The 25,810-nt window shown below is 43.3% G+C and overlaps 1 protein-coding gene across 10 annotated transcripts in view; it reads left to right on the top strand.

Moving 5' to 3' along the window:
* The window catches only part of HECW1 (HECT, C2 and WW domain containing E3 ubiquitin protein ligase 1), a 430,370-nt gene that overhangs the window by 195,731 nt on the left and 208,829 nt on the right, over positions 1 to 25,810 (top strand). For 9 of the 10 annotated variants that reach the window (XM_032430461.1, XM_032430464.1, XM_032430466.1 and 6 more), the window contains 2 exons: positions 2,024 to 2,348; positions 10,405 to 10,512. In XM_032430461.1, the coding sequence (XP_032286352.1) occupies positions 2,024 to 2,348; positions 10,405 to 10,512 (433 nt within the window). Of the gene's footprint in view, positions 1 to 251; positions 1,732 to 2,023; positions 2,349 to 10,404; positions 10,513 to 25,810 lie in introns of those variants that run through there. The other variant, XM_032430467.1, reaches the window with a different exon arrangement.

Here is a 25,810-nt window from a genome sequence, read left to right as displayed (position 1 = left end):
ACTGCTTAGGGATGCGCGTGAATTGGTCAACTAACAATAATATAGTAAGACTCTCTGCAGGGGAGGGGGATTCCTGTGGGATCAGAGAGCTGAGGCCCACATTTTGGGGAATCGGAAAAGGATGCAGGGGGCGGTTACAGCAGAATTGGTGCTGGGGCATAATCTTGAATCAGAAATACAATTCCTGCGAGTACAAATGGAGAGGGTGTGGACAAAGATGGGGGTGGGCAGGGTGGGGGAGTGCAGTCTAAAAGGAGCAGCTTTGAAACTGCCCTTCCTATTCCGGGCAAATACCATTATTCCAATCCAGGAAATTACTGACAAATGTCTTCCTTGACTGATGTTTCCTTCTATGCCTTTGTTCCCACCACGTGGACAGTGAGCACTGGTGTAATTTGACAGTTTCAGGAGAGTTGCCTGATTTCCAGGGAATTCTAATAAAAATACCACAGCAGAAGTGTCTTCAACAAAAGAAAAGCAATCTATAATCTTTTTTTGCGGCCCTGGCTGATGCTACGTCGATAAAATTCCCTCAGCCTCAACATTAATGCAAAAAACATCCTATTCAAGCATAAACCTTACAGATAAAGGGAGCCTTCCCCTCCAGAAAATTGGTATATAGGGTACCTTTATAAATACACTAGACTGTTTAAGCTTGGAATTTCAGTTTTGTAAGAAAACTTGCGGGGACATGACTAGAAACAATCTGTGGATTTGTTGCAGAACGAATTAAATGTGAGGGCTCTGGGGATGATGTGAGGGCACCCTTGGCCAGTGAGTGAGCCCAGCCAACTGCCCAGGACCTATGTTTCAGTGAGGCTTTCTTAGTAAAGCAATACCAGTAATATTTTAGTAGATTTTTATTTATTGAGTGCCTACTATGGTAAGAGCTTGATTTGCATTACCTCGTTAAGTTCTGACAACAACCCATTTAAAATGAGGAAACTGAGGACCAGGAAGATTAAGTAAAATGTCTAGGGATGCACAGGTTGGAATTTGGTAGGTGCTGCACCCACTTTGTTTTAACCTGTAATCATAAATTTGACTCTTTAATTCCAAGTTGTTTTGAATCTCCATAATAATACTATAAGAGGTCATTTGTCCACACAAAGTATATGTAAACTACAGAAATGTTATGCTCTAGCAACAGCCTTTCTTTTTTGGAGATGTCATGAAGGTCTCTGGACAAAGACCCCCAGAGGATGGTCAGGTTAGCGATGTCCTCTCTGAACTGCCCAGAGCCAGGGGGCCTGCTGAGTGCATGGACGGCTCCTGCTTCTCGGGCTTTGCCTGGCTTCCTGAGAGAAGGACTGGTTTCCAGGCAACACCAGGGTCTGTCCATTTTCATACTGTCGCAATGACGAGCATTTAAAAAAAAATAAGACCATATGGTACCAATATGATGAGATGCTTTCTGAAGTCTGGCTTTTCTGCCTATAGTAATGCCATGGTTACCACCAGCGGGGCCTGAGGAATTCCTAATAAGAGACTCAAATAATGAACGAATAGGCCTGCCACATGGCCATTAAGGACTGAGATGGAGAATGCCAACACTGTGCTTCATCAGGTTAATAGACTTTTTACAAGTGCCCTGGTCTTAGAGGGTGGAAAAAGTGCAGACCTAAGTGACTGCTGAACAGACTTATGTAATCTGAAGAGCAGAGCAGACCGCCGCTGAGGCCTGGGCCTCATGACCAGTAAACAGAAACTTGCCTCTGATTGATGTGTGCAGTAAGTAACTGTCCCTGGGAGCCAAACCGCATGACTCAACACGTTTTCAGGGCTTAATCTCCATTTCTGTTGTCTTTTGGGGGGTTTTGTTTTTGTTTTTTGTTTTTTGTTTTTTGTTCTAGCCTTCCCTGTGTGAAGCCCGCGGAGGATGCTCTGTGCCGTATTTCAGATCTTCCTTGGACGGCTGCTCCCTCACAGCTCATTCTCCCAGCACATCCTTCTTAACCTGTGAAGACCGTCATTGTGCGGCTGGTGTCTTACACCCCTGCTAATTGTCTGTTTGCCCCCACAGAATCTGTACCAGAACAGGTTTTTAGGCCTGGCCGCCATGGCATCTCCATCTAGAAACTCCCAGAATCGCCGCCGGTGCAAGGAGCCTCTCCGTCACAGCTACAACCCCGGCCAGTTCCACAGCATGGCCATTCGGAACGGCCCCCACGGCGCCGTCACCATCCCGCGCTCCACCAGTGACACCGACCTGGTCACCTCAGACAGCCGCTCCACACTCATGGTCAGCAGCTCCTACTACTCCATAGGGCACTCCCAGGACCTGGTGATCCACTGGGACATCAAGGAGGAAGTGGATGCTGGAGACTGGATTGGCATGTATCTCATCGGTGAGTAAGGCAGCCCTCAGCCAGATCGGCTAACGGTGTGCTGCCGACAAAATGGTCTCCGCACTGGGGTTTGGGTGTTCGACAAGTCTATCATCCACAATTCACTTTTACATATGCTTTAATATTTCAACAAACTCACACAATTTGCAGTCAAATGTGTTACACACCGAATTCCAACACACTGCAGATCACGTACTGAGGCCTCTCTTGCTATCTCCATTCAGTGGAAGGAAATCGTAAGATAGAAGGGCCAGGTGTGGTTGAACACAAATGTCATTACCATTTGCAAGTATAGAAGCTCTTCCACTTACAAATAAGTTAATATCAAAAGCCTGTTTTCAAGTCCATATGTTCGTAAGACCAAAGCAACACCACATACACAACTGATGTGCACCCATCTCTGTGCAGGGAGTTTCACTTTGTTGCCAACATAATCATGCACCTCTTCTCACCTGCTCTTTCAACATTCTCACTGCTTTGTATTCAAAAGATGTAACTCGATTCAACATACAGTGAACGCAAGCACACCGCAGGCTGAGGAAGAGAGTGATAGCTGAGAGGGAAATACACAAGTCTGTGTGCTGCAGAAAACAGATCTCACAAATTTGAAATCACCTGAAAAATAGATTTGATCTATTGTTCATGATAGAATCGGGTGTGGTGGAAATTGGTGCATTTATACTGGTTAATCAGAAATGAGAGTATGGTTGCTGGGGAGTCTATAGAGTCGGGCATCCAATTCAGAGGAGGCCAGGCCTTCTGCTGTCAGTCTGTGCATGGAGCAGTCTACACATTCAGACACACAATGCCTGATTTAATATCATGGAGTATCACAGGAACCAATGGATCGTTACGAGTATTTTATAACCGTGGACTGTTTTTCTGACAAAATAAAGGGGATTTTATCTGACTATCAGGGAAACATTTTTAGCTCTCGTAAAGGTTTTGAAATCAGCTTGGCTGGTGTATTTACAATACACACTTTATTATAAAGATGGAGAAATGTAACTTTTTAAATTTGTACACAAATAGTGGTTACTAGCTAAATTGGACTTAGGTAAAAATTTCATTTGCTTAAAAAATAGTTCTTGAATAAAATTGTTTGGATACCATCAATCTAAAACAGAGCTTGTAAAATAACAGCCCCCCTAAGCATATTTTTAGTCTATATTATTTTAAATTTGATTAGTTATCAACATTGAAAAATGTAGAGATTTCACATTGAAATCCAAATGCCTAGCTTCTTTCACAAAAGCCCTCAATTTGGCAGACTGAGCCTGTAATTCTGCTTGGCTTTAGTTCACTAAAGTTAAGCATTGGCTGCTTCAGGTAGCCTGTCTGTACCCTTCAGTTTTGCCACAGTCTCCCTCCCACCCATCCCTACTTTCCTGATGAATGTTACTTGTTTAGCACCTTGGGCAATTAGATTTTTGGCCACAGATCTGGTTTTGAACCAACCCTTTAAAGCCGTATCTTCCTGCAGTGGTGAGTACTAATGCCATTCATTCCCAGGTCAGGGAACATTTGGAGGAGGAGCACGTGTTGGGGGGGAAGGTGTGACACCCAAGGACATTCATCCAAAGTGAAGGCAAAAAATGGGTGGATCTGGAGCTCAGCCCTAGATCCGGGCTGGGGGTGGAGGTTTGGGGTAATTGGCACCCCGAGGGTTGATGAGGTCACTGTGGGTTGTGTAGAAAAGAGCACCAGAAAGCCTCTGTCAGAGAGACGGGCAGAGGATGCACTCACAAAGGAGGTGGAGGAGGGGTGGAGACTTAGGACCAAACTAGGAGACCACGTCACAGAAGTCAAGAGAAGGCGGTGGAGGAAGGAAGGAGTGGTCAGCAGCATCGAATGTCGTGAAACTCTGGAAATGAATCAGATCTGGTGTTAACATGACATTTTGACTAAGACAAAAGTAAACAGCTCATCATCTTAGAATCCTAACTTGACAGTTTGTTCTCATAGTAGCTGCATATATATAACTGTGAAGTTATTTAATTCAAAACGCCAACACTTTCGGCAACATAGCATTTCAGAAATAATTTCCAAATCCAAAATTATCTGTGAGTCTTTAAGAGCTCATAATTTGTAGGTCCTTAGTAAAGTATCTGTCAGATTTGCAGCGCCTTGCCAAAGATCAAATCACTGATGTAGGCCTAAAATTTTAGAGGTGACGATTTAATTTAATCTGTCATTTCGCCGCGGAAGTAATGCCAGTGCGGTGGCTCCCACGGCCACAGAGCTGCCTGGCCTGGTGGCAGGCCCCGTGCTGTCCGTAGGGTCAGCTCAGCACATCCTGGTGCAGTATCAGGTAGGGACCACTCTGCATCCACGGACAAACGAAATGCCCACGTGAGGCCAGGTTTGTGATGCTGTCAGCTCCGACCTTCGAGCTTCCCAGGCAAACACGACTGGGGAGAGAGTGAGACACCTGCATGTGGAGGGGGATGTGTAGCCTGCTCACTGACCCCACTTAGGAACCCAGTGAGGGGGCAGGGACAGTAGCTTCACCATTGTTACTATTATCGGGGAAATCCCATTTGGCTGCCCTCCTTTATGGAGTGGTTCATGAGCTCGATACCGTGTAATGAAGGATTCTCTCTCCTAGTGACACAGAATGGGGAAAGATCACGTGGTTTCAGTGACAGCGTGACCTTGTCTAGAATCATACCCTACCACTGGCCAGGTGTAGGACCCCAGCCAGGTACCATCGAAAGAGCTCCAGGTTTCTGATCTCCAAAATAGAGGGGAAAATAGAACTTTCTTCTAGAATCATTGAGTAGAATTGATGAGACACTGCACATTTACTGCCTGTTGATCGATACTTCATGTCTTGATCTACCTTGTCAGGGAGCTCTCTTCTCTGGATGTGTGATAGCAAATTACCTTAACTCCCAAACTGCGTCCTAAGGCTGCGTCCTCACTCTGCCCAGTTCCATAGCAGCTGAGATAACAATGGTAACAGTTTCCAAGAACCTTGCAGAGCAAGGACACAATTCTGATATAAGTTTCAGTTCATAGGGCACCTTGCAAACCAAGGATTTTCTGTCTCTCCTGTGTATTTAATATGTAGAAAGTTTAATCAGGTATATTCTGATTTTTTTGTCTCTTCTGATTTTTGAGTGGAGGGTGTCAAAAATTGCTAGTAAAAATTTTTAAATTTTAATCTTAATTTATCTATCTCTACCTTCACTTCTCTAGATTTTATGCTTTGTATATGTTGATGTGAATTACCAAGTACATAAATGTTCATGATCTTTTTCTTCTACAATTTCTTAGTTTATTATTACAGATCTGTCTGTGTTCCTTGTGCTACTCTTTGCCTTGAATTCTGTTTTTTTTTTTAACTTTTTAAGATTAGTCTCTCAGTTTCCTTCTGCTTCACATTTGCTTAATCTTTTACTTTTCTTTATTTTCAAACTCTTTTTTTAAATGTAGCCATTTGTGTGTGCTTTTATATTCTGATCTAGGAGTCTCTGGCTTCTAATTGGCCAGAATAGCACATTTCTATTATTGTATTTACTGTTACATTAAGATTTATTTTTACCATTTCTTCATATTCTTTACTGCATTTTCTTTTTGTTTCTTTTGTTTTTTCTTCTTTCCATTAGATAGATCTATCAATTTAAAAATTATATTGTTCTTATGATGAGTGCTTTTTTTTTTTTTTTAAGATTTTATTTGTTTATTTGACAGAGACAGAGATAGCAAGAACAGGAACACAAGCAGGGGGAGCGGGAGAGAGAGAAGCAGGCTTCCCGCCAAGCAGGGAAGTCCCGATGTGGGACTCGATCCCAGGACCCTGGGACCATGACCTGTGCCGAAGGCAGACACTTAACTACTGAGCCACCCAGGCGCCTGATGAGTGCTTTTAATCATAGACCAGATGTTCTCAGTCAAGGGTGTTTTTGCCCCCATTTGATTATCAGAAGACGTGAGTTCCTCTGAGAAGTGGAAGCCAGGTTGCATTTTCTTTGTTGGGCTTAGGAGATGTATGTAGTGGATCAATATTCCTTTTTAACTGACTCTGTGCTCAGTGGTCCATGCTGTTCTCAACAGCAATGGTCTTTTTGTTGTACACTTTTCTATTACAGATTAGGGTATAGAAAGCATAGCTTCAGTTTTCATTTTGAAGACAAGAGAAGCACATTTCATGTTTCTCAGGTGTGCTGTTTCTGTAAACTTCACTAGAACTTTCTGAAACAAATTTTTAACAACCTGTAAAGATCTTTTCTCTATTGTAGACTGTGGAACAGGGAGTGGGATTTTACACGCTAGAAGAAATATCATTCAGCAAATATAATGTTTTTTTGAGGAACTTAATACATCTCTATGTGTTCTGTACAAAATGAGTAATGACAAAACTTTAAATGGTACTGGCCTAAGCTAATGTTCCAGGTTATTATTAATGGTTTTGCATGTTAATCATAGAGCTTTGCCGTAGAGGGCCCTGTTGTTAGGCCAGACTGTAAACAGAAATATCTACTTACTAGTGATGTCTGTTCTAAGACCACTATCCATCTTCATTCACTCAGTCTTCACAACAGACTTTTGAGGTTGGTATTAATAGTGTACCCATGTTGTAGTGAGGAGGTAAAGACACAGAGGGATTGAATAAGATGCCCAAGACCACATACCTAGTAAGGTAGCCTAGCCTTCCTGCCTCAAAGGGCTGTAAATATCCCTGTAATTACACAAACATTGCTCCCATAAAAGGACTTCCACCATGAAAAAGAATATGAAAAAAAGAACTTTGGGACATAGGACCCAGGGACTGCCAATCCTCAGGGTGGCAAAGGGTCTGGCTGGGCCCCCACCATCCATTTCAGACCTCTTCTCTTCTCCAGTGCCTTCTTCTTGTGCAGAATCTGGTCCCAAAAACTTACATGTTTCAGACTCCTGTGCAACCATCTTCCAGATGCACACTGGTCCCTTCGTCAGGTGCAGTTGTGCAAGACGAGGAAGGAGGAAGTGAACCCTGGGGGTCCTCCTACTGGTTAGCGTGTGGCTGCCTCAAGCATGGCATCTACCGTGAGGCCCTGCTGTCCGCTCACTCGCTTCATGGGCAATGTGGTGGTGGCAGGTACTCATTCTGCCACGGGCTGGGCGCTCTCTGCTCACGGGCTACAGCTGCTCTATGAGGTTCTTGAACACAGCAGTTCCCACGAGTCCTCTCTGAGTGAGGCAGAAGCAGGGCCTTGGAGTCACTCTCTTATTCTGGGGCTGTTCCCAGAGGCCCAGCCTAGAGTCCATTTCTCCAAAACCTAATTCCCTGCATTAAATCCCCTTTTGCATGAACTATCTGGACCGATTCTGTTTTTCTGCATCTGACCCCCACAATACACTTGGATTTCCAAGCAAAGACCAGTAACTTTTCTAACAATTGGCAATAAATGCCTTTGGGGAAGGAGCTGACCTCTCAGCACAGATGGTCCAGGCAAGAATATAGACTATTCTATTTTCTTGTGTGGTATTTGTTACGAGGTATTATTAGTGTAAGAGAATGGGCTATTTATTAGGACCAACTGACAGTCTCTTAAAATGTGTTGCATTTAAACGTGTACAGCAGCATGTATCTTGTTCTCTTTAAAATGTGTGTTATTTTGGGGCGCCTGGGTGGCTCAGTCAGTTAAGCGTCTGCCTTCGGCTCAGGTCATGGTCCCAGGGTCCTGGGATCGAGCCCCGCATCGGGCTCCTTGCTCAGCGGGAAGCCTGCTTCTCCCTCTCCCACTCCCCCTGCTTGTGTTCCCTCTCTCGCTGTCTCTCTCTCTGTCAAATAAATAAATAAAATCTTAAAAAAAAAAAAAAATGTGTGTTATTTTGCCATCCTCATTTCGTCTTTTCAGATTCTTCCCACCTATTCACCCCATCCTTTTCTCATCTGTGCCCCTGAGCTTCCTTGATATTTAACCCATTCTTATATACTTACTGTAATCTAATGAAATTGTCTATTTTATTGAATGAATCCCCAAATTTATTAGAAACTTTCTGAGAACATAGACCATGTTTACCAGTGTGTCCCCATGGTTTAACACAATGCATAAAGTGGAGGAAATACTACACAATTGCCTAATGCATGAATGAACATCCCCTTTCTAGGTATTATTTACATGGATACCTGATTGTAACTGTTAAAATGAATATTCTGGTGATCAGAGTGGATAGATTCAAGTGAATACCTCTCCTTAGAGAATTGCCATAATGAAGCGAATCTCTATCTGGATGTGAGACTCGTTGTATCTGTACTGAAGACCTAGGGAGCTAGGAAAATATTATGTCCTTTTTGCAGCAATGAGGCAATTACTGTAAAAGACATATTATGCAATCATCTTAGTAACCCAACCAGGGCTGTGAGCACACACTGTGAATATTAAGACTGGCAAATTTTGCAACCAAGTGATTTTCCAAGGGATGCAAAGAGTTCTTGCCATTAATGAAGCAGACTGTTGTGCTTTGTCCAATCATCTTTGCCAAAGAAGAGACAGCCAAAAATGTGCAATCAACATGGCAGGTCACAAGCACGTTGACCAGTTGTCTTATTTAATCCTCCACCAGGAGGCCCTAGTTATTAGGACTCCGTCCCCTATTTTGCAGGTGATACCATTGGTGCATGGCACAAAGGGCCTTGAGAGCTGGGTCCTTTAGCTATAAGACCTGCCCTCTTTGCATCTCATTCTAGCCTGTTCTCCCAGTCCTGTCAGATGCAGGACGTGAACCTCAGCGTATCTTAGTTGCAAAAAGGATAACCATGACCGAGCTCCTCTCTGCAGAGCTGGGGCTTGGGGCCTGCCTTCAGGAGCCCCTGAGTTCTCTTAATTCCTCCCATCACTGTGGTGGATTTGGATTCTTAAACATGGTTTTCCCACAGCCTCAGATCCATCTAGCTCAAGTGGTTACTTTCTGGTGAAGTGGAAACTGCCAGGGCCCCAGAGATGATCAAAGTAAAATTCATATCCCTGTCTTAGTCTGCACTGAAAACATGAGGTCTAGAACCAGAGAGGAGGAAGTCAGCTGGGTCTTCAGAGATATGTCCTCTCCAGGAATGCTATGTTCCTCTCTGGACACCAGCTGTAGGAAGGATATTGACAGTTGCAATGTGATGAGGAGAGAAAGAGTAGAAAAGGAAAAGTACATAGTCCCCCACAAGCTCCTCTCAGTGCCACCATGCTGTCCCTCAACTTGGGCCCTGGACACCACGTCAGGGCCTCTCTCTCTGCCCTCCACACACCCACCCTCATCTCTACTCTTGTGGCTTCTTTATCCCTCAGTGCTTCCCTGAACCCCTGTTGGCCTCCCTCCTTGAAACTCCCTGTCAGAGCACCCTGTTCTTTTCCTTCCTATCCACCATCACAACTTGTAATAATACCTTTATTTCTTTACTTGGTGTTTAAAGTCTGTATCCTCAATTGTTTGTAAGCTTTCGTTCAAAAAGGACCATCTTGGTTTTGCCCAACCATGGCTCTTGCATTTTCCTCGGCATAACAGATGGTTCAATCTCAACAAATATCTGTTGAATGAACAAATGAATGTATGAGTGCATGAAGGATGGATGGATATATTCATGAATGAGTCCCGGGTATTACAGGATGATAGGTATTCAGGCTGGAGAAGAGATGCTATAGGTTGGGGCCTATGATGACTGGGACCCAAATAGAAAATGTGATTGGATGTTTTCTTTATGGCTCATTCACAGACCCCAATAGGGACCAGCTATTGAAAGTTTTAGGAAGAAGATTTTCACACTCAGATTTCACACATGTAAGGGCTATTCAAAAGTGAAATGGACAGCCACAGGAGCAATTATTTCCTGTCCTTGGAAGTGTTCACGAACTAGCTAGATGATCTTGGGAGTATTGCAGAGTGGGGAGGAGATTTTTGCATTATGAAGGGGTTGGTTCAGGGGGTACCTGAGGATACTTCTAGCTCTCCGATTCTGATTCCAGGTGCTTTTTCTTCTGTTGAGTTGGAGGTAGCATTAATATCCTTCTTTTTTTCTAAATATGCTGTTAGCTGATATATTTTTCTATTCTGCTTTCTTTCTTTTCCGGGAATATAGATGAGGTCTTGTCAGAAAACTTTTTGGACTATAAGAACCGTGGAGTCAATGGTTCTCATCGGGGCCAGATCATCTGGAAGATTGATGCTAGCTCTTACTTTGTGGAACGTGAGTACTTTTCCCATTCTTGTTGCTCGGGATAAAACAGAGTTCAACTGCTTTGTTCTTTGTTCTGTTGCATTGCATTCCCTTAGAAATGTGCCATGTTAGAAAGCCATAGCTTTATGAAATGCTTAAAAATAGTAAGAGGTGAGCTCTAGAGCAGTTGGGCAACAGCCATCCAAACCAGCCCAGGGGGCCATTTCTTTTCGTTTCAAAGAGAAGTTTGGCTCATGGTCATTCATAGGCCTCTGGATTCAGGACCTTTTGACTTAGATCCCTTAACTTTCTAACTCTGTGGCTCCTCCAGGTGCTCTCTAACTTTGCAATAGTTGCCCCTGCTGTATCCAATCATCCAGTTTTGGCTTTGCTTGAGCCAGTTCTTCAAGGCTCCCTGCTCATGGCCCCATCATGTTGGGGATATTCCACGCTTTTCCCTGATCTTTGACTCTGGCCACAGTTCCCCAGGATGCAGATAATACATTACTACCACCAACCTATTTCTTTGATTCCTGATCTACTGATATTTCTGGGTGTATAAACTTGTCATCGTGTATTTTACTGAGCTATTTTCTAAAATTTTTATCTGTCTTTGAAAAAAAAAAATCATTTTTACAGTTAAAGAAGGATTCTTTTCATAGGTCCCCATACTGGTACATTTCCCATTGCACAAAGAAATAGCCATGTGGGCCTCGTGTTTACCAGCTGAAGGAATGCAGAGTTTACTCTTATCTACAAGTCCTTCCCTTCCCACTTGGGTACTGGAGAGTGCTAAATGCACAAATCCCTTTCTGCACCTTCTTGTTCAGAGCAGGGATTCAGTGTAGCACTTCTGAAAGGCAATGATGGAATACTCCCTTGTTCCAACCATCCAGTTCTCAGAGAAAAGCATATGTGGCCAGGAACCTAAAGTTGTCTATTATCATTTGACTCATTCAAGAAAAACTACATGCTCTCTATATGCTCATGTTTTGCTCCCATTTTTCTTCACTCTCATTTCTATTCATCCACTCAGTAAGCATTTTATAAGACCTACTATATTTCAAGGATCAGAGATTTGAAAGTGAAAGGTCTAATGTCTGCCCATGGAAGCTTATGGTATCTCTCCTAGAAATGACACAAGTGCCCCTTTCTTTTGCATTAATTAGCCACATGTAGAGTGTGTAGACAGCCAGGAGATTTGATACTATCAGATGTAGAGGGGACATGATTTTATGAGATGTGGTTGGGCCCTTGACTTTGGTTTAGTCACAATGAAGTTCCCAACAAGAGATTTCCTTTTCCTTAATATTTATCTCCCTCACTCTAGCTTTTCTCCTCCTAATCCTTGATACCAGACAAAATGTCTTGAACTCGACTCTGATACCATCTGCCCAAAAGCCTCATGGCTCTGCTTTCTGACTACATGAACTGAAACTTCTCTGCCCTGCTGCCAAGACCAAACAAGACCCCCCCTCACTCCTCAACCCTGCTTCTCCATCCTCCCCAGCATGCCCTCCTTTGCCCAAGTCATGCCAGTATCTTCCCCCTCCCACAAATAGCATTATTTATCATAAAGGACATAGATGGGCTTGATTTGGGGATAAAGATGCGTTCCAGCTCATGGTACCTAATATGACTTCCCAAATGGCAGTAAGAACAGAAAAAGTAAAAACTTGCATTAGTAATGAATATTAGACATAATAGCTGACAGTATGCCCTAATCTACATTGGAAGTTGGGTGGAGAGGCTTTCTTTACTGTCCACCTATTTTCTTCTTTGGAGTTCTAACTAATTGAGAAAAAAACCATGTAGGGTCAAAATGTAGTATCAGCTCAAAATGGTGCAGGAATGAGCACATCCTACAAGTATTTGTCTTTTTAGAGGCAAGGAAATAAGTATTAAGAATAATGTGAAATTTTATGAGCTAATGTGAAAAAGAGGGGTTTGTGTATAAATTAATCTGGCAATAGTGCTGTTCCTTTCAAGGCAGTTCTCTTCGAGATTTCTGTGACATATAGAACATTTTTTGTACATTCAAATAACAAACCATTTAATATAATTGTCTTCATCAGAAGTATGAAGAAACACTTTAAGTACCATTAGAAAGATATTATAATATGAAACCAGCTCTGTAAATTATGTAAAATATTGTCATAATTGAGTGAAAGTATATTCAAACTTGGTTAAGTAGCAATGTCCTAGGATAACCAGTGGCTTGCCAAGTCATAGTCAAAAAACTAAAAATTGAACACTTTAGAAAAATGACATTTTACAAATGTCCTGGTGCAAACTTGAGAAGATCTCACTTGGCAGTATACCTGTTGGACTGGCAGTATCTCAGTGCTCTGGACAAATGGGTGAAAGTGAAATTGAGATGGTGGATGCAAATACATCAAACTAGTGTTCAAGATACAAAGAATGTATTATTCTGTACAAATGTAATATAATTCGTCAAAAACTAAAAATTTATCAAGAAAAACTTAATTGAGTTTGTAAATGATTAGAATATTAACTCAGGGCACACGTATAAATCAAATAAATTAGAATGCTATAATGGATTATAGCTTTAGGAGTCTGAATGCATTAAAACTGTATATAATATGCTCTATGAATTTATATTTTTAAAATGAGATAATTGATATTTTCAAAAATGTATGATTGAAAAAGTGCCAAATGAACAAATAGGAAGGGATTGAATGTACAAAATGTTCTAATATGGCTATCTTTCATTAATGTAATAAAGCATCAAAGGTCCTCTTGCTATAATAAAAATGCAGAAGCCAGGCCATTATCCAGAAGGTTACAGAAGTTTTTGATATTAATAAAAATAAGACTCTTGCAGTCTCTAAACAGTAATAAACACATTAATCTAATTGGTAAATTATACCTTCTTAAAATTAAAAATTATTTTACAAACGTTGCACATTGGCCAGATTTTAAATGCTGAAATACAACAGAAGGGCATTCCTTCTATCTGAGGATTAAATTAAAATAATAAATGAGGTTTTTATTTTATTTTTATTTTCTGTTTTTATTTTTTCCTTTTATAAGAGTAGAAGTATATCACTGATTACCTGGAGTCTATAATGTTCTTACAGTACATTTCTTTGGGGTTATGATTCAATTTAGAATTAGGTAATTGCTATTGATTTATATGATTTTTTTAAAGGTCTGACTAAATCAGATTTGGAAGTATTACCAAATTAGGAAACTTCAAAACAAATATTTCCTGCACTCTCCAAGGAGTTACATGCATAATAAAACGCAAAAGAAATAAAACCTGAATTGTTTCCTTTTCTCTGGCGTAAATTTTCCCTAGTGGGCCCTTGGCTGTTTGACTATAGTAATAATTGCTATAATCTGAGCACTGCAAAAAGATGCAAACTTTAACCCTGACAAAAGAAAGAACTAGTGAAGTTTTAGCCTTCCTCATCCTGATCGAATCTTACACTGTTGTATCATTATTGTAACCCCATTACTATTTTTTAATATATGCAGTCAGGCTAAGAGGGGACCAGACTCAAGCCTCAGGAGTCACCACAGCCCTTGCTGATTGTGTGCTGCTATCAGAACTCCTTCAAAATGGGGGCTTACGTTGCCCAGAAGCAATGATTCTACAGGAAAGGCATCTTTTTCTTGATCTCTGGCCCAAATCTGTTCCAAATAGCTCCCTGTTCACTGTAGCTCCCCATCACTAGCAGGAAGAATAGAGTAGTGTGCCTTCAGCCACCACTGATTACGGCTCAAGAGTTTCTCCCAAAGGGACCTTCTTGGGTTGTGTCATGTTGTCACAGTCATGAGCGTGGCCTTCTCACAGCTGTCTGGGTGTAAACCAGAAATCCGCAGTCCTTTCTGACTGCTCTGCCTTGCCTTGGTTTCCTGCCCCTGCTCAGGTCACTGGTCCTGCCCCACGTCCACGCTGGCCTCTCACATTCAGCCTTTTCCCATTTCTGCCCTCACTTCCAGAGTCACACCCCGATTACTGCTTGCGCTGCTTCTGTCACCCAGCATTTGTCAGAAGAATGTCCCTCAAACATCAGCACATTTCCAATCCATTTCCATCCATCATCCCAAAGTTAAAAAACACACGGTGGCCCCGATTATACTTAACAGCAAATCTAAGCACCTAGTCCTGCTGTAAGTTTTTAACGACACCCATTGAGTATGGTGAGGTAAAATTCACACAGGTGGGAGGGGGTCAGGATTTGCCTCTCAGTCCACACTTAGGCAAGGGGCTTCCAAGCAAGAGGTATGTGGGCTCAACACTCACCCCGGTGTGGCCCATTCTGTCTCTTCATCTATCAAATGAAGTTAATGTAGAGTGCCGATAAGGCAGCCCCATGAAGATGAACTGATTCACCCCACGAGGGCCAGATGTGTCTGGTACAGCCACGTCTGCTATGTAAGTAGAAGGCTTTGAATTAGGGATTGCGGTGCCACTCTAAGAGGGGTCAAATCAGCAGCGTCCATTCCACTCAGCATTTCTCCTCAGGGAATGGCCAAGTGGGTGTCATGGTGATGACTGTGAACCGAATGGCTTTATTTGGAGAGTTTTCTATGGGAAATGCTTTGCAGCTAGGGTTGAAGACCGAAGGACACTGAAGGAAAAGCAGGGCTCCAGGAGAACTAGCTGGCTTCCCCTCATTAGCATTTCTGGCACATGCTTTCTCCTCTCCGGCAATGCAACGAGAGCAAGGACGAGCCTGCTGGAGCTGGGAGGCCACCCAGATCCATGATTAGACACAGGGATCTTGTTGGGTCGACAATCCAGATGGTTCAGGTGACACATTGTGGCAGCCTTTTATTTGAATGTGGGCGTACTTTCACCAGGACTGCTCTGTTGTTAGCAGCGGTATGGCAAAGAACTACACTGTGGGCTGCCATTTTCAATCACTGATTTGTTATTTCCAAGGACATGTCTCCATTTGTAGTACAGTAAACATTTGAGTCATAGCCTCCAAGCCCTCAAGAAGTCTCAAGTCTACTTGGGGAGACTCAACATAAACCCGGCCCTCACACAGCCTCACAGGTTTTTTTGTGAGGAACAAGTATGGCTCCATATAAATATTTGCAAGACAGTGGGCATCCATATTAATATGTCATCTTGTTTTTATTATCTAATTCCTGGGACACCATGACAACGCCATTGTTCACCCAGTTTAATATCCTATCCCAAAGGGAAGTCATGGTCAAAGTTGCACTCTACAACAATCATAAAGTAATTTCAATATTGCCTATGTTCTTATATTTCTTAAAGTTTGAGAAAAGAATGTACAGTTCACACGACACTCCTAAAATTCATTTTCCTCTTTCACCACTTGATCCCTCCGGTTTTCCTCCCACCTAAACTTCTCCACTAACCTACTCCTGAGTGTGAACTCACGGTGCTCTCCTTCCCTTCCTTATTTCCTTCACATTTTGCTTTAAAAGCCTAAAAGAAGTAATCTTGCTGGAGATAAAGCTCCTGGAATGGTAGAGGAAGGAACCCACATCACCAAATATACAATCACTCACTCTTTAGCAGACCAGAGTCAAATGGTTGGAAATATTCACACAGTAATAATGTTTGGGCTAGAGAGGCCAATCTAAGTGTGCAGTGGTTCTGGCTGAACAGGGCCAATGACACAATGGGAATGTGGCTGTGGGAGGGCAGAGGTCCATGTGGGAAAACAAGTCATACAGAGACATACAAGTGAGGAGACACACACAGCAGGCTTGCCCTCAGTTGTCAGCTTCTCCCAATGAGATAAAAGCTCTTAATCAATACAAATAGATGATCAGGCCCTATTATCACAGACAGACTATTCTGGCGTAAACTTGAGTCACTGTGTCAATAAAAGAACATACAGATTCACCTGCCTCTCATAACCCTATAGTGCTAGAGGCCTCCTGGGAACCGTACTCATCTTCAGGACCTCAGATCTAGAGGCTTGGTCCCTGGCTGCCAAGGCTGTTGCATTCCGGTAACAATGTGCTTATCTCTAAGCACATACTTTTTACTGTGTCCTGTATCAGTGAAGAGAAGGAGCACCCAGGCCAGCTTTGCAGTACAGAGTTGATCATCACCCATGCATAAGAGGAGCTTGTTGGCAGACGGGGCCAGTGGGAAGGAAGGGCTGGCGTTGGGGGGCCAAGTGGTAGAGAAAGCATTGCAGGCAAGGGACAGCACCTGCAAAGGCAGGAAGGCATGGGGTGGGGGTGGGCCGGCAGGGATAGGTGAGAGTTGAGGACAGAGTCCTGACAAAGAGGGGGAGGAAATGGAGGAGGAGGAAGAGAAATCATCCAGTGTGCAGGATGAAGTATGGCCACAAATTCCTTGACAGTCCTCTCGAGAGGAGGCATTCAAGTCTCCTCTCCTGTGCGAGTGTCCATGCTAAAGTGATGCTGTGCCAACTTCCAGGCCCAGATTTTAAGAGACTGGTAGCTTCCACTTCCTACCCTTTAGAACACTCACTCTTGGAGCTGTGAGACAGCTGTGCTAGGAGAAGCCCAAGTGGCCATGTGTAAGGTTGCATGGAAAGATCGTTGGCCAGCCCAGCTGCTCCAGCCATCCCCACCCAGGGGATAACAGGTGCAGCCCAGCTGTTATCCATGGTAACAGCATGTGAGACCTCAAGGGAGAGCTGTCCAGCTGAACCCAGTCCCTCACAGAACTTTGAGAGATCATAATGCAGTGCTCTTTTAAGCTGTTAAGGTTTTGGTTCCTTTGTTGTGTAGTAATCGTAACTATAGCATCAGAGAAACCAAAAGAGCAGGACCATGGAAATAAGGGAGAAGAAACTCTCAGAGGAGGCCTGTCCACATGACCTGGTGAGTGCCAATGGAGGAGTCATGGAAGACATAGTCTGGAATGCATCTGTGGAGAGTTGCCATATGGGGGCTGTGGTGTTTGTAAAAAGAAAATTCAACAAGCTGATGAGAAAGTCTGCAGGCCGAAGAGTAGGGTGAGCAGTTCATCCCACTTTGCTCAGAGGGATCCTGGTTTTGGCTCTGAAAGTTCCCAGTCCCAGGAAGCCTCTCAGCCCTGGGCACACTGGACTGGTGCTGGTCCTCTGGTATGTCTTCATTGACAGAGAAGATCAAAATGTCTGAGCGCTCCTCCAGCAAGGAGGCAGTGAGAGACTCTAAGGTGCAAGCATGGGGAATAGGACTGAGATGGGCTCGAACATGTGCACCAACTGAGTGGAAGGAGCCATAACATAAGAACTCTCATTGATTTCCCTTGTGTCCACTTTCTTACATCCTGTTATGTTGATAACAGCACCATGAGGAGGACAGCATCACCACTGCATCTGAGAAGAAACAGTCTTTGAGAGATGTGGTATTGTGTGTGGTAGACCTGGAGCGTACACAGACTTACCTGTTTGTGCTTGTCAGCCTTAGGGAAGAGTCATGGGGATGTTGGGCATTTGATGGAGTGGGGTTCATAGTCAGAAGGAACAGATGCAGAGAAAGTGAAGAGCCCAGCCTTTCCTGGAAGCCCTTGACCTGCTAGGAACCAGGTGACTAGAAGTGTGACGGGGCAGGATAGGGACAGGACTCGGGGACAAAATGCATATGCAGACTACCTTACAGCACCCCTTTCCTAGCAAGAGGGGAAATAAGAAGAAACTGGAAGGACTCAGGAGTGATTTTCACCTGTACAGATGTGGTAGAGTGAAATTAGCACTCCACAAAAAAAGATTCTCTCCGTCCCTCTCAAAGCCACTCTGTACACAAAATTAATCTCTTTTACTCAAGACCACAGACCCAGGGAACTAGAAACAAGCAGGGCAGGGCTGATGAGGCTCTCCATATCTCTGCCCCTAGACAGTGCTTCAACAAGATAAGGAGGGAGTATTGTGCCCATTTTAATCTCCATGAGATGGGGACACAATAGCTCTCTCCTAAAGGCCTATGCAGGTGAGGGCAGAGAGAGGCCACATTTGGCAGGAGAGTATGTGGGGCAGACAAGGGAACTTGACCTAACTAAGACGCTGTGTCTGGACCTGCAGCCAGGTAGGTGAAGCCCTGTCCGAAGGGCATGGCCAGCTGATTACCGTGATGTCCAATTAGACAGATAGAGCAGATGGGCATGAGGTGGCTACAGCCATCCCACAGGGGGTGGCCTGTGCTTGTCCCTGGGGATCTGTGCATGGCTTATAAATCTGACCCCTGGGCTGCCATTTGGCGTAAGGCTGATGTCCTGAATAGAGGAGTCATAATAGTAATAGTGCAACTAAACACCTCTGAGCTCTCCCGGTGTGCCAGGCACCATGCTGAACACCAAAGACGTATTGTCCCACTTAACCTTCATGAAAGTCCTGGGAGGCAGATAATATTTTTCCCTTTTTGTTGATAAGGAATCTGAGGTGCAGGAAGATAATGCAACTGGTCCACTATTCACAGAGTAGGACCAGGACTTGAACCTTGGCAGTCTGACCTCAGAGCCAACCATGACATCCTGATAAGATCAAAGTAGGCCAGAAGGGCTTCCACCAGTAAGGTGGAGTTTTAGTGCAGGATTCCACTCCCATGGAGGGTGGCTTATCAGGTAATACACTAGATAGAACTTTGAAGTTGGAGTCAGTGCTGGGTGCATACCTCCCAGAATGATTGGCAGGAAAATTATATGGTCATCAAAATGGGAACCCAGATGTCACTGCACTAGCAAATCCTTGACTAGAAGAAGGAAAGTGGAGTGGCTAATATATGGCCTTCCTCCCATCCAGATGATTCTGAGTGAGGAGCTCAGTAGGCTCCACCATAAAAAGCTATAGAGAAAGTTCAAATTAGAAGACAGACACTATCCAAGATGTCAGTTACCTCCTCACATATAAATCCAGAGTCTTCTCTATTTCATTGTATTTGTTAGGTGTGTACGAATCCCATTTGTATATACATTTTTTTAAAGTTTACCTGTTCCTAACAAAATTTGAAGAAAAGATCAAAGTAAAAATCATCCATAATTTCAACACAAGATAACATTTTTAAAGATTTTTTTATTTCTAGTAGCATTTCCCTAAGAGGGGCCTAATAAATATTTATTCAATTAATTAATGAACTAATTAAGCTAGTGCTCAGAATTCCTGTGTAGAACACAAGAGACTTATGCTCAAGGACAATAACCATTATGTCTTACCTTTCCCACAGAGGGGCCCCTGAGCCATCTAGAGGAAGAGACAGAGAAATATGGGTAAGGGAGGGAAGCAAGTAGTCCCTGGACAGATATGTATGGCAAATGAGTGCTACAAAGACAGAATGCAGTCTTCTGATCTGTCCAACTTCTTGGAATAAGAAGGTGGTAGAGAGGTACCACCTTTTAAAGCAGAGTTACTCTGCTCTTCAGTAAACACGGGCCAGTCCACACTGGGAATTTGACCAACCAATTTAGTGATTAGCAACTCTTCCTTCTTTGATTCAAGTCCTGGAAGCTGATGCTAGAAGAGCAGTGGAAAGGGAGAATTTTCCTTTTTCTACTTCTTTCCCAACTTACATTTCTTCCTTTTGACCCACTGAGTCTTTCAGCCAAGTCTATGTCATGCACAGCTGTAGTGTTCTTGAAAGGACAGAAACCCACAGAGGGCAGGGAAACCTGCCTGAACACCATGTGTGCCTTCCTAGACACTTTTTCACTGGTCCTTTGCACATACCTGGGCCAGTTCAGAGGTTACCCCCAGGAGCTGCTGTCATCAACCAAGACAGTTTTTCCCCAAGTCAACTCCAGGGCCATTTGCAAATGATGCCAGTGATGCTATCCATATGGGCTTTGTAGAGCCAAGAAAGAGTTCGGAGTTCTTATACTATAAAAAAGCACTAACTCCTCACAAATTCTCATTAATCCAGACCTCAGTCTCTCATGTTTCCCACTTTCTCAAAATCCTAGGGTTGATATGATACCCACGAATACTGAAAAACCCAAAAGCACCCACAAGGTCTAGAAAATGCAAGCAATGCCTTGTCCCTGGAAGCAGCTGCTAACCTTAGCCCTGTTTCCCATTTTCCAAGCAAAACCAGAGTTGGCAGGTCCTGGTCCATATTTAGACCCACGTTTCTACTGCTAGCTGTTACCTGAGAGAAGAGGACAGACAAAAAGCTGAAAGGAGAAAAGAGCTAATTGTGTTTCTTTCAGCTTCACCATAATGAGCGCCAATCTCTCTTTAAAATCCAAACCAGAGAACGTGTCTTCTAAGGGAGGAACTGTGTCATTATGCCCTCCATAGCCTTGGAGAAAATATAGTTATAAATACCACACCATCTACCAGAGAACAACATACATGAAGCCCTGCTATTTTTATACAAAATCTAGAAATTTGAACCTATATATTCAAGCCTTTCATGGGACTTCTATTCCTTATATTTAAAACCCCTGATCTCTTCCCCCCCCCCACCTCTCTCCATTAATAGTTACCCCTGAAAAAAAGAGGCTTATTTTATTTCCATAACAGAGAACATGAATTTCTAGTGAATGCTAAAATTTTAAGGCCTGTCTGGCCCTTTAACAAAGGAACAGATGAAAGAATAAAGAATAGAAATAATATGAAATATCTTTCAGAAGGGGAAGATTAGATCATGAAAAAAAAAAAAAAAAAAAACAGTAACAGAAGGGAAAAGGCAAAAAGGGTGTGGGAACATGGAAAAGCATAGCCAAGATCATCTGCCGCGAGACCTCACTCCTTCTACTAGCCTAATCACAGGTAGTTCCCAGATTGGACAAAATAAATTTCAGGCAAACTCCATACAAAACAATGAATATTAAAACACCAGAACCGGTTAAATAGAAGCTCTGGATACTTGACACAGACGAAGTAACCACACGAGGCAACTGCACAAAGCAAATTCTTAAAAGAGATGGACTCTTCAAAGAAGATCCGGCCCCCCTGAGGGCTCGCGAGGGTCCCAACTTGGCTCCATCACGGGCTCAGCCTGGCGGGGCTGTGGGGTCCCGACGCACAGCCCGTCCAGCGCCCTCTGTCGGCGGCGGAGCGAAGAGGCACAGGAGAAGATCGTTCCTGCGCCCCGACCACCTGCCAAGGCTGGAAAGGAGCCAAGGAATACGGAACTCGCCTAAAGGATCAGGGTGTCCTGAGATTCTGCATGAAACGCGGAAGGATGATGCAAAGCTTATAGGAAGCTCCAAGCTGGCTGCGGGCAAGAAGCTAAGCCAGATGCAAGATAGTAAGAATTTCATAAAGCCTGTGATTCCTGACACCTCGAGGAAGTGTAGAAGTAAGGGAATAGTTACTATTGGGATATTTATGTCAAATTAAATGACGCATGCTCCTCTTGCTTGACCATCTCGGACACAAGCAAGAGCCTGAACTTGGTGTGTTCGATGATCTTCTGTCACCTCTCCCACCTCCACACACTTTCCTTTAGGACAATTCGTGGTTATCTGGTATAGACTCCCCTCTGAGCCTACGCAGAAAAAGACGCTGAAATTTCCAGTTCCACAAATTGGCCTGTGCATGCCAGACATGTGGAAAGGGAGGCCCTGCTAGCCCATCAAAGGCATGCACCATTAACCAGGTTAATAGTTCTGGGTTTTATGGGATGGCATGTGTGCCTCATTCATCACTTTTTTCTCTAACAGCCCTGACACTAACCTGCCCCATCATACCTCTTGGTGTCTGTAGACTCTCTTCCTGGATGGCCTCCCCAACTCGGCCATATGGTGAAGATCAATGCCTCCAAATCAGAAATGAGTTTTTCCCAAGAGACAGTAAATTCTAAACCTGAAAATATTATTTTTTTATGAAATCCCACATCAGTGGAGTGCATTGTCCCCCTTCTCAGGAAAGGAATTTGCCTGCCGTAAGGCTTCTTTCTTGACGTCAGAGGTCTCTTAGAGGGACCCAGGATTCAGTTGTATCCTAGACTTTGGAATCAGCTGCACCTGGGAAAAGCAGCAGCCGATTCAATATGCAGCATGCCAGATGGCCTGGCATCTCTATATGAGCTTCAAGCTACCACGTCCTGTGTGGCAGGGAGCCAGACTGGTGGGTGGGCTCTCCTGGGCTGGAACTGCAGGTCTGAATATTCCTAGCCTGCAAGATTCTCTCCACAGAAAACTGTGGTCCCATCTGCACCTGACCACGTTAGTCCTGACTGAGCATCAAACTGGGAGAAAGTTTAATGTCTCCTAGGATCTAAGGGAAAATTGGGTAGGGGGAGAAGAGAGGCACCCTGTGAGGCAAAGGGGAATCCAGGGACAAAGCAGCTTTTCCTACTAGGGTGGATTCTTCACTTCTTGCCAGACTAGCCCACCTCTGAGGATTTTACCTTGTCAGGCAGCCCATTCACAAGATTAAAGCGTGACTGTCGGTGTTACGTGACTCCGGGAGAGCTATTTTGGTGGATTTCTGTGAGCTGTGTCCCGGGAGCTGGTAACATATCAGCCCTGTTAAGTATGGTCACAGGAATATCTGGTGACCGTGTATCAGAAATTACACCACAGTACATCTCATGCCCTAGTGTCACGAAAACTATTCAACAGTTAGGTCTTCTGAAATAGGCCCCTGACATTCATTTGAGGTTCTCACCTTGATCCAGTTTTATAAGTCAATATTCAAAATGCTCTTACTAATCCTAAACAGTTCATTTTTTTTTTTAAGATTTTATTTATTTATTTGAGAGACAGTGAGAGCAGGAACACAAGCAGGGGGAGTGGGAGAGGGAGAAGCAGGCCTCCCGCTGAGCAGGGAGCCCGATGTGGGACTCGATCCCAGGACTCTGGGATCACGACCCGAGCCGAAGGCAGCCGCTTAACGACTGAGCCACCCAGGCGCCCCCTAAACAGTTCATTTTAAAAGTCATGCTGATGAGCGAAATAAGTCAAACAGAGAAAGACATGTATCATATGACCTCACTGAGATGAAGAATTCTTAATCTCAGGAAACAAACTGAGGGGCTGGAGTGGGGTGTGGGGTGGGAGGAATGGGGTGACTGGGTGATAGACACTGGGGAGGGTATGTGCTCTGGTAAGCGCTGTGAATAGTGCAAGACTGTTGAATCTCAGATCTGTACCTCTGAAACAAATAATACAATATATGTTAAGAAAAAAAAAAGAAGAAGAAGATAGCAGGAGGGGAAGAATGAAGGGGGGGAGATCGGAGGGGGAGACGAACCATGAGAGACGATGGACTCTGAAAAACAAACTGAGGGTTCTAGAGGGGGTGGGGGATGGGTTAGCCTGGTGATGGGTATTAAAGAGGGCACGTTCTGCATGGAGCACCGGGTATTATATGCAAACAATGAATCATGGAACACTACATCTAAAACTAATGATGTAATGTATGGGGATTAACACAACAATAAAAAAATTAAAAAAAAAAAAGTCATGCTGAGATTGCTTCCCTCCTCCACCAACACACTCTCAACACTGTCCTTCATACATTTACACCTCTGCCCCAATGCATCCTTGCACCTCACAGCACCACCAATCTGGAAAAAGTTGGCTAATACCTAAGAAAAGTACATGCTTCCCTGAAAGACCTCTAGAACACACACCAGCAGGTCAAGAGCTGGCTTAAGGCATTAGTAATCAGGATAGGATATGGGGTAAGGTCTCCATCTGACCCTCTCCCTTTATGCCAGGAGCTGTACTTTCTACCATCTGGAGCTCTTCAATAGGATCGTCTGTCATTCTTGGTTTACATGTCCTATCTCAACCCTAGGGAACTCAGTGCTCCATCTGACCAGTCAAAAGCCTTCCCACTTCTTGGACTGAAATGCAGAGACCCACCCCCGTAATCCAGGATTAGGGATAAAAATATGTGGCACAGAAGGTACTGGACTTTGTGGTGTCATGGCCAATCCTCTATCTGGCCTCCAAGGATCTGTTGGGATCCCTGCTTCGAGCTTGAATGCCCCCAGGGAGGCTTAGGGACAGCTCCACCCAGGAGAGGACAAAAAAAAGAAGTGTCAGCAGCTAGATGGTGCTTCTTTTTCATTTCAGATTCTTTATCCTTCTACCTATCCCTCACCAGGGTTTTTTTTACTTTATTAATCTTTTCAAAGAACCAACTTCTGATTTTCTTGATCCTCTATGTATGTTTTCTGTTTATTTCCTTTCTGCTCTTATCTTTATTTTTTATGATCTCCTTCCATCTACTTTCCTTGGGTTTAATTTGTTGTTCTTTTTCTAATTTCTTGAGATGGCTGCTTAGCTCATTGGTTTTTAGCTATTCTTCTCTATGTGTGCATTTAAAGCTGAATTTTCCACTAAGCAGTTTTTGTTTTACTTTGTTTTGGTAAAATTCTAAGTGAAGCATAACACAACAGAAAGATGCTCAAATTTAAACGCAGAGCTTATGAATTTTCAGAAAGTGAACACATCCATGTACACAGCACCCAAATCAAGAAGCAAAGCTTTACTCACATTTTAACCCATTCTGTATCTCCTCCCTCCTTTATGTATATCTGTGTTTTTTTTTAATCTTGCATGCTTTTTGCTTTTTTTTTTTTAGTTTTTATTTAAATTCCAGTTACTTAATACACAGTGTAATATTAGATTCAGATGTAAAATTTAGTGATTCAACACTTCCATACAACACCCAGTGCTCATCACAAGTGCCCTCCTTAATACCCATCACCTATTTAACCCATTCCCCGACCCACCTCCTCTCTGGTAACCATCAATGTGTTCTCTATAGTTAAGACTCTGTTTCTTGGTTTTCCTCTTTTTTTCCCCCTATGATTGTTTATTTTGTTTCTTAAATTCCACCTATGAGTGAAATCATATGGTATTTGTCTTTCTCTGACTGACTTATTTCACTTAGCATAATACTGCCTAGCTCTATCCACATCCTTGCAAATGGCAAGATTTCATTCTTTTATGGCTGAATAATATTCCATTATGTATATATACCACATCTTCTTTATCCATTCATCAGTCAATGGACATTTGGGCTCTTTCCATAATTTGGCTATTGTTGATAATGCTGTTATAAATATCAGGGTACATGTATCCCTTCAAATTAGTATTTTTATGTCCTTTGGGTAAATACCTAGCAGTGCAATGGCTGGATTGTAGGGTAGGTCTATTTTTAATTTTTGAGAAACCTCCCTACTGTTTTCCAGAGTGGCTGCCCCAGTTTGCATTCCCACCAACAGTGTAAGAGGGTTCCCTTTTCTCCACATCCTTGCCAATACAGTTCATTTTAAAAGTCATGCTGTTGACTTTTAATTTTTTTCTGTATTGTTGTTTTCTGTATTGTCAATTTTAGCCATTCTGACAGGTGTGAGGTGATATCTCATTGTCGTTTTGATTTGCATTTCCCTGATGATGAATGATGTTGAGCATCTTTTCCTGTGTCTGTTGGCCATCTGGATGTCTTCTTTAGAA

The sequence above is a fragment of the Phoca vitulina genome, unplaced genomic scaffold (genome assembly GCF_004348235.1).
Source record: "Phoca vitulina isolate PV1807 unplaced genomic scaffold, GSC_HSeal_1.0 scaffold44, whole genome shotgun sequence".
Lineage (NCBI taxonomy): Eukaryota > Metazoa > Chordata > Mammalia > Carnivora > Phocidae > Phoca > Phoca vitulina.
The sequence above is the reverse complement of the archived record's forward strand: the minus strand, read 5'-3'. Positions and strand labels throughout refer to the sequence as shown.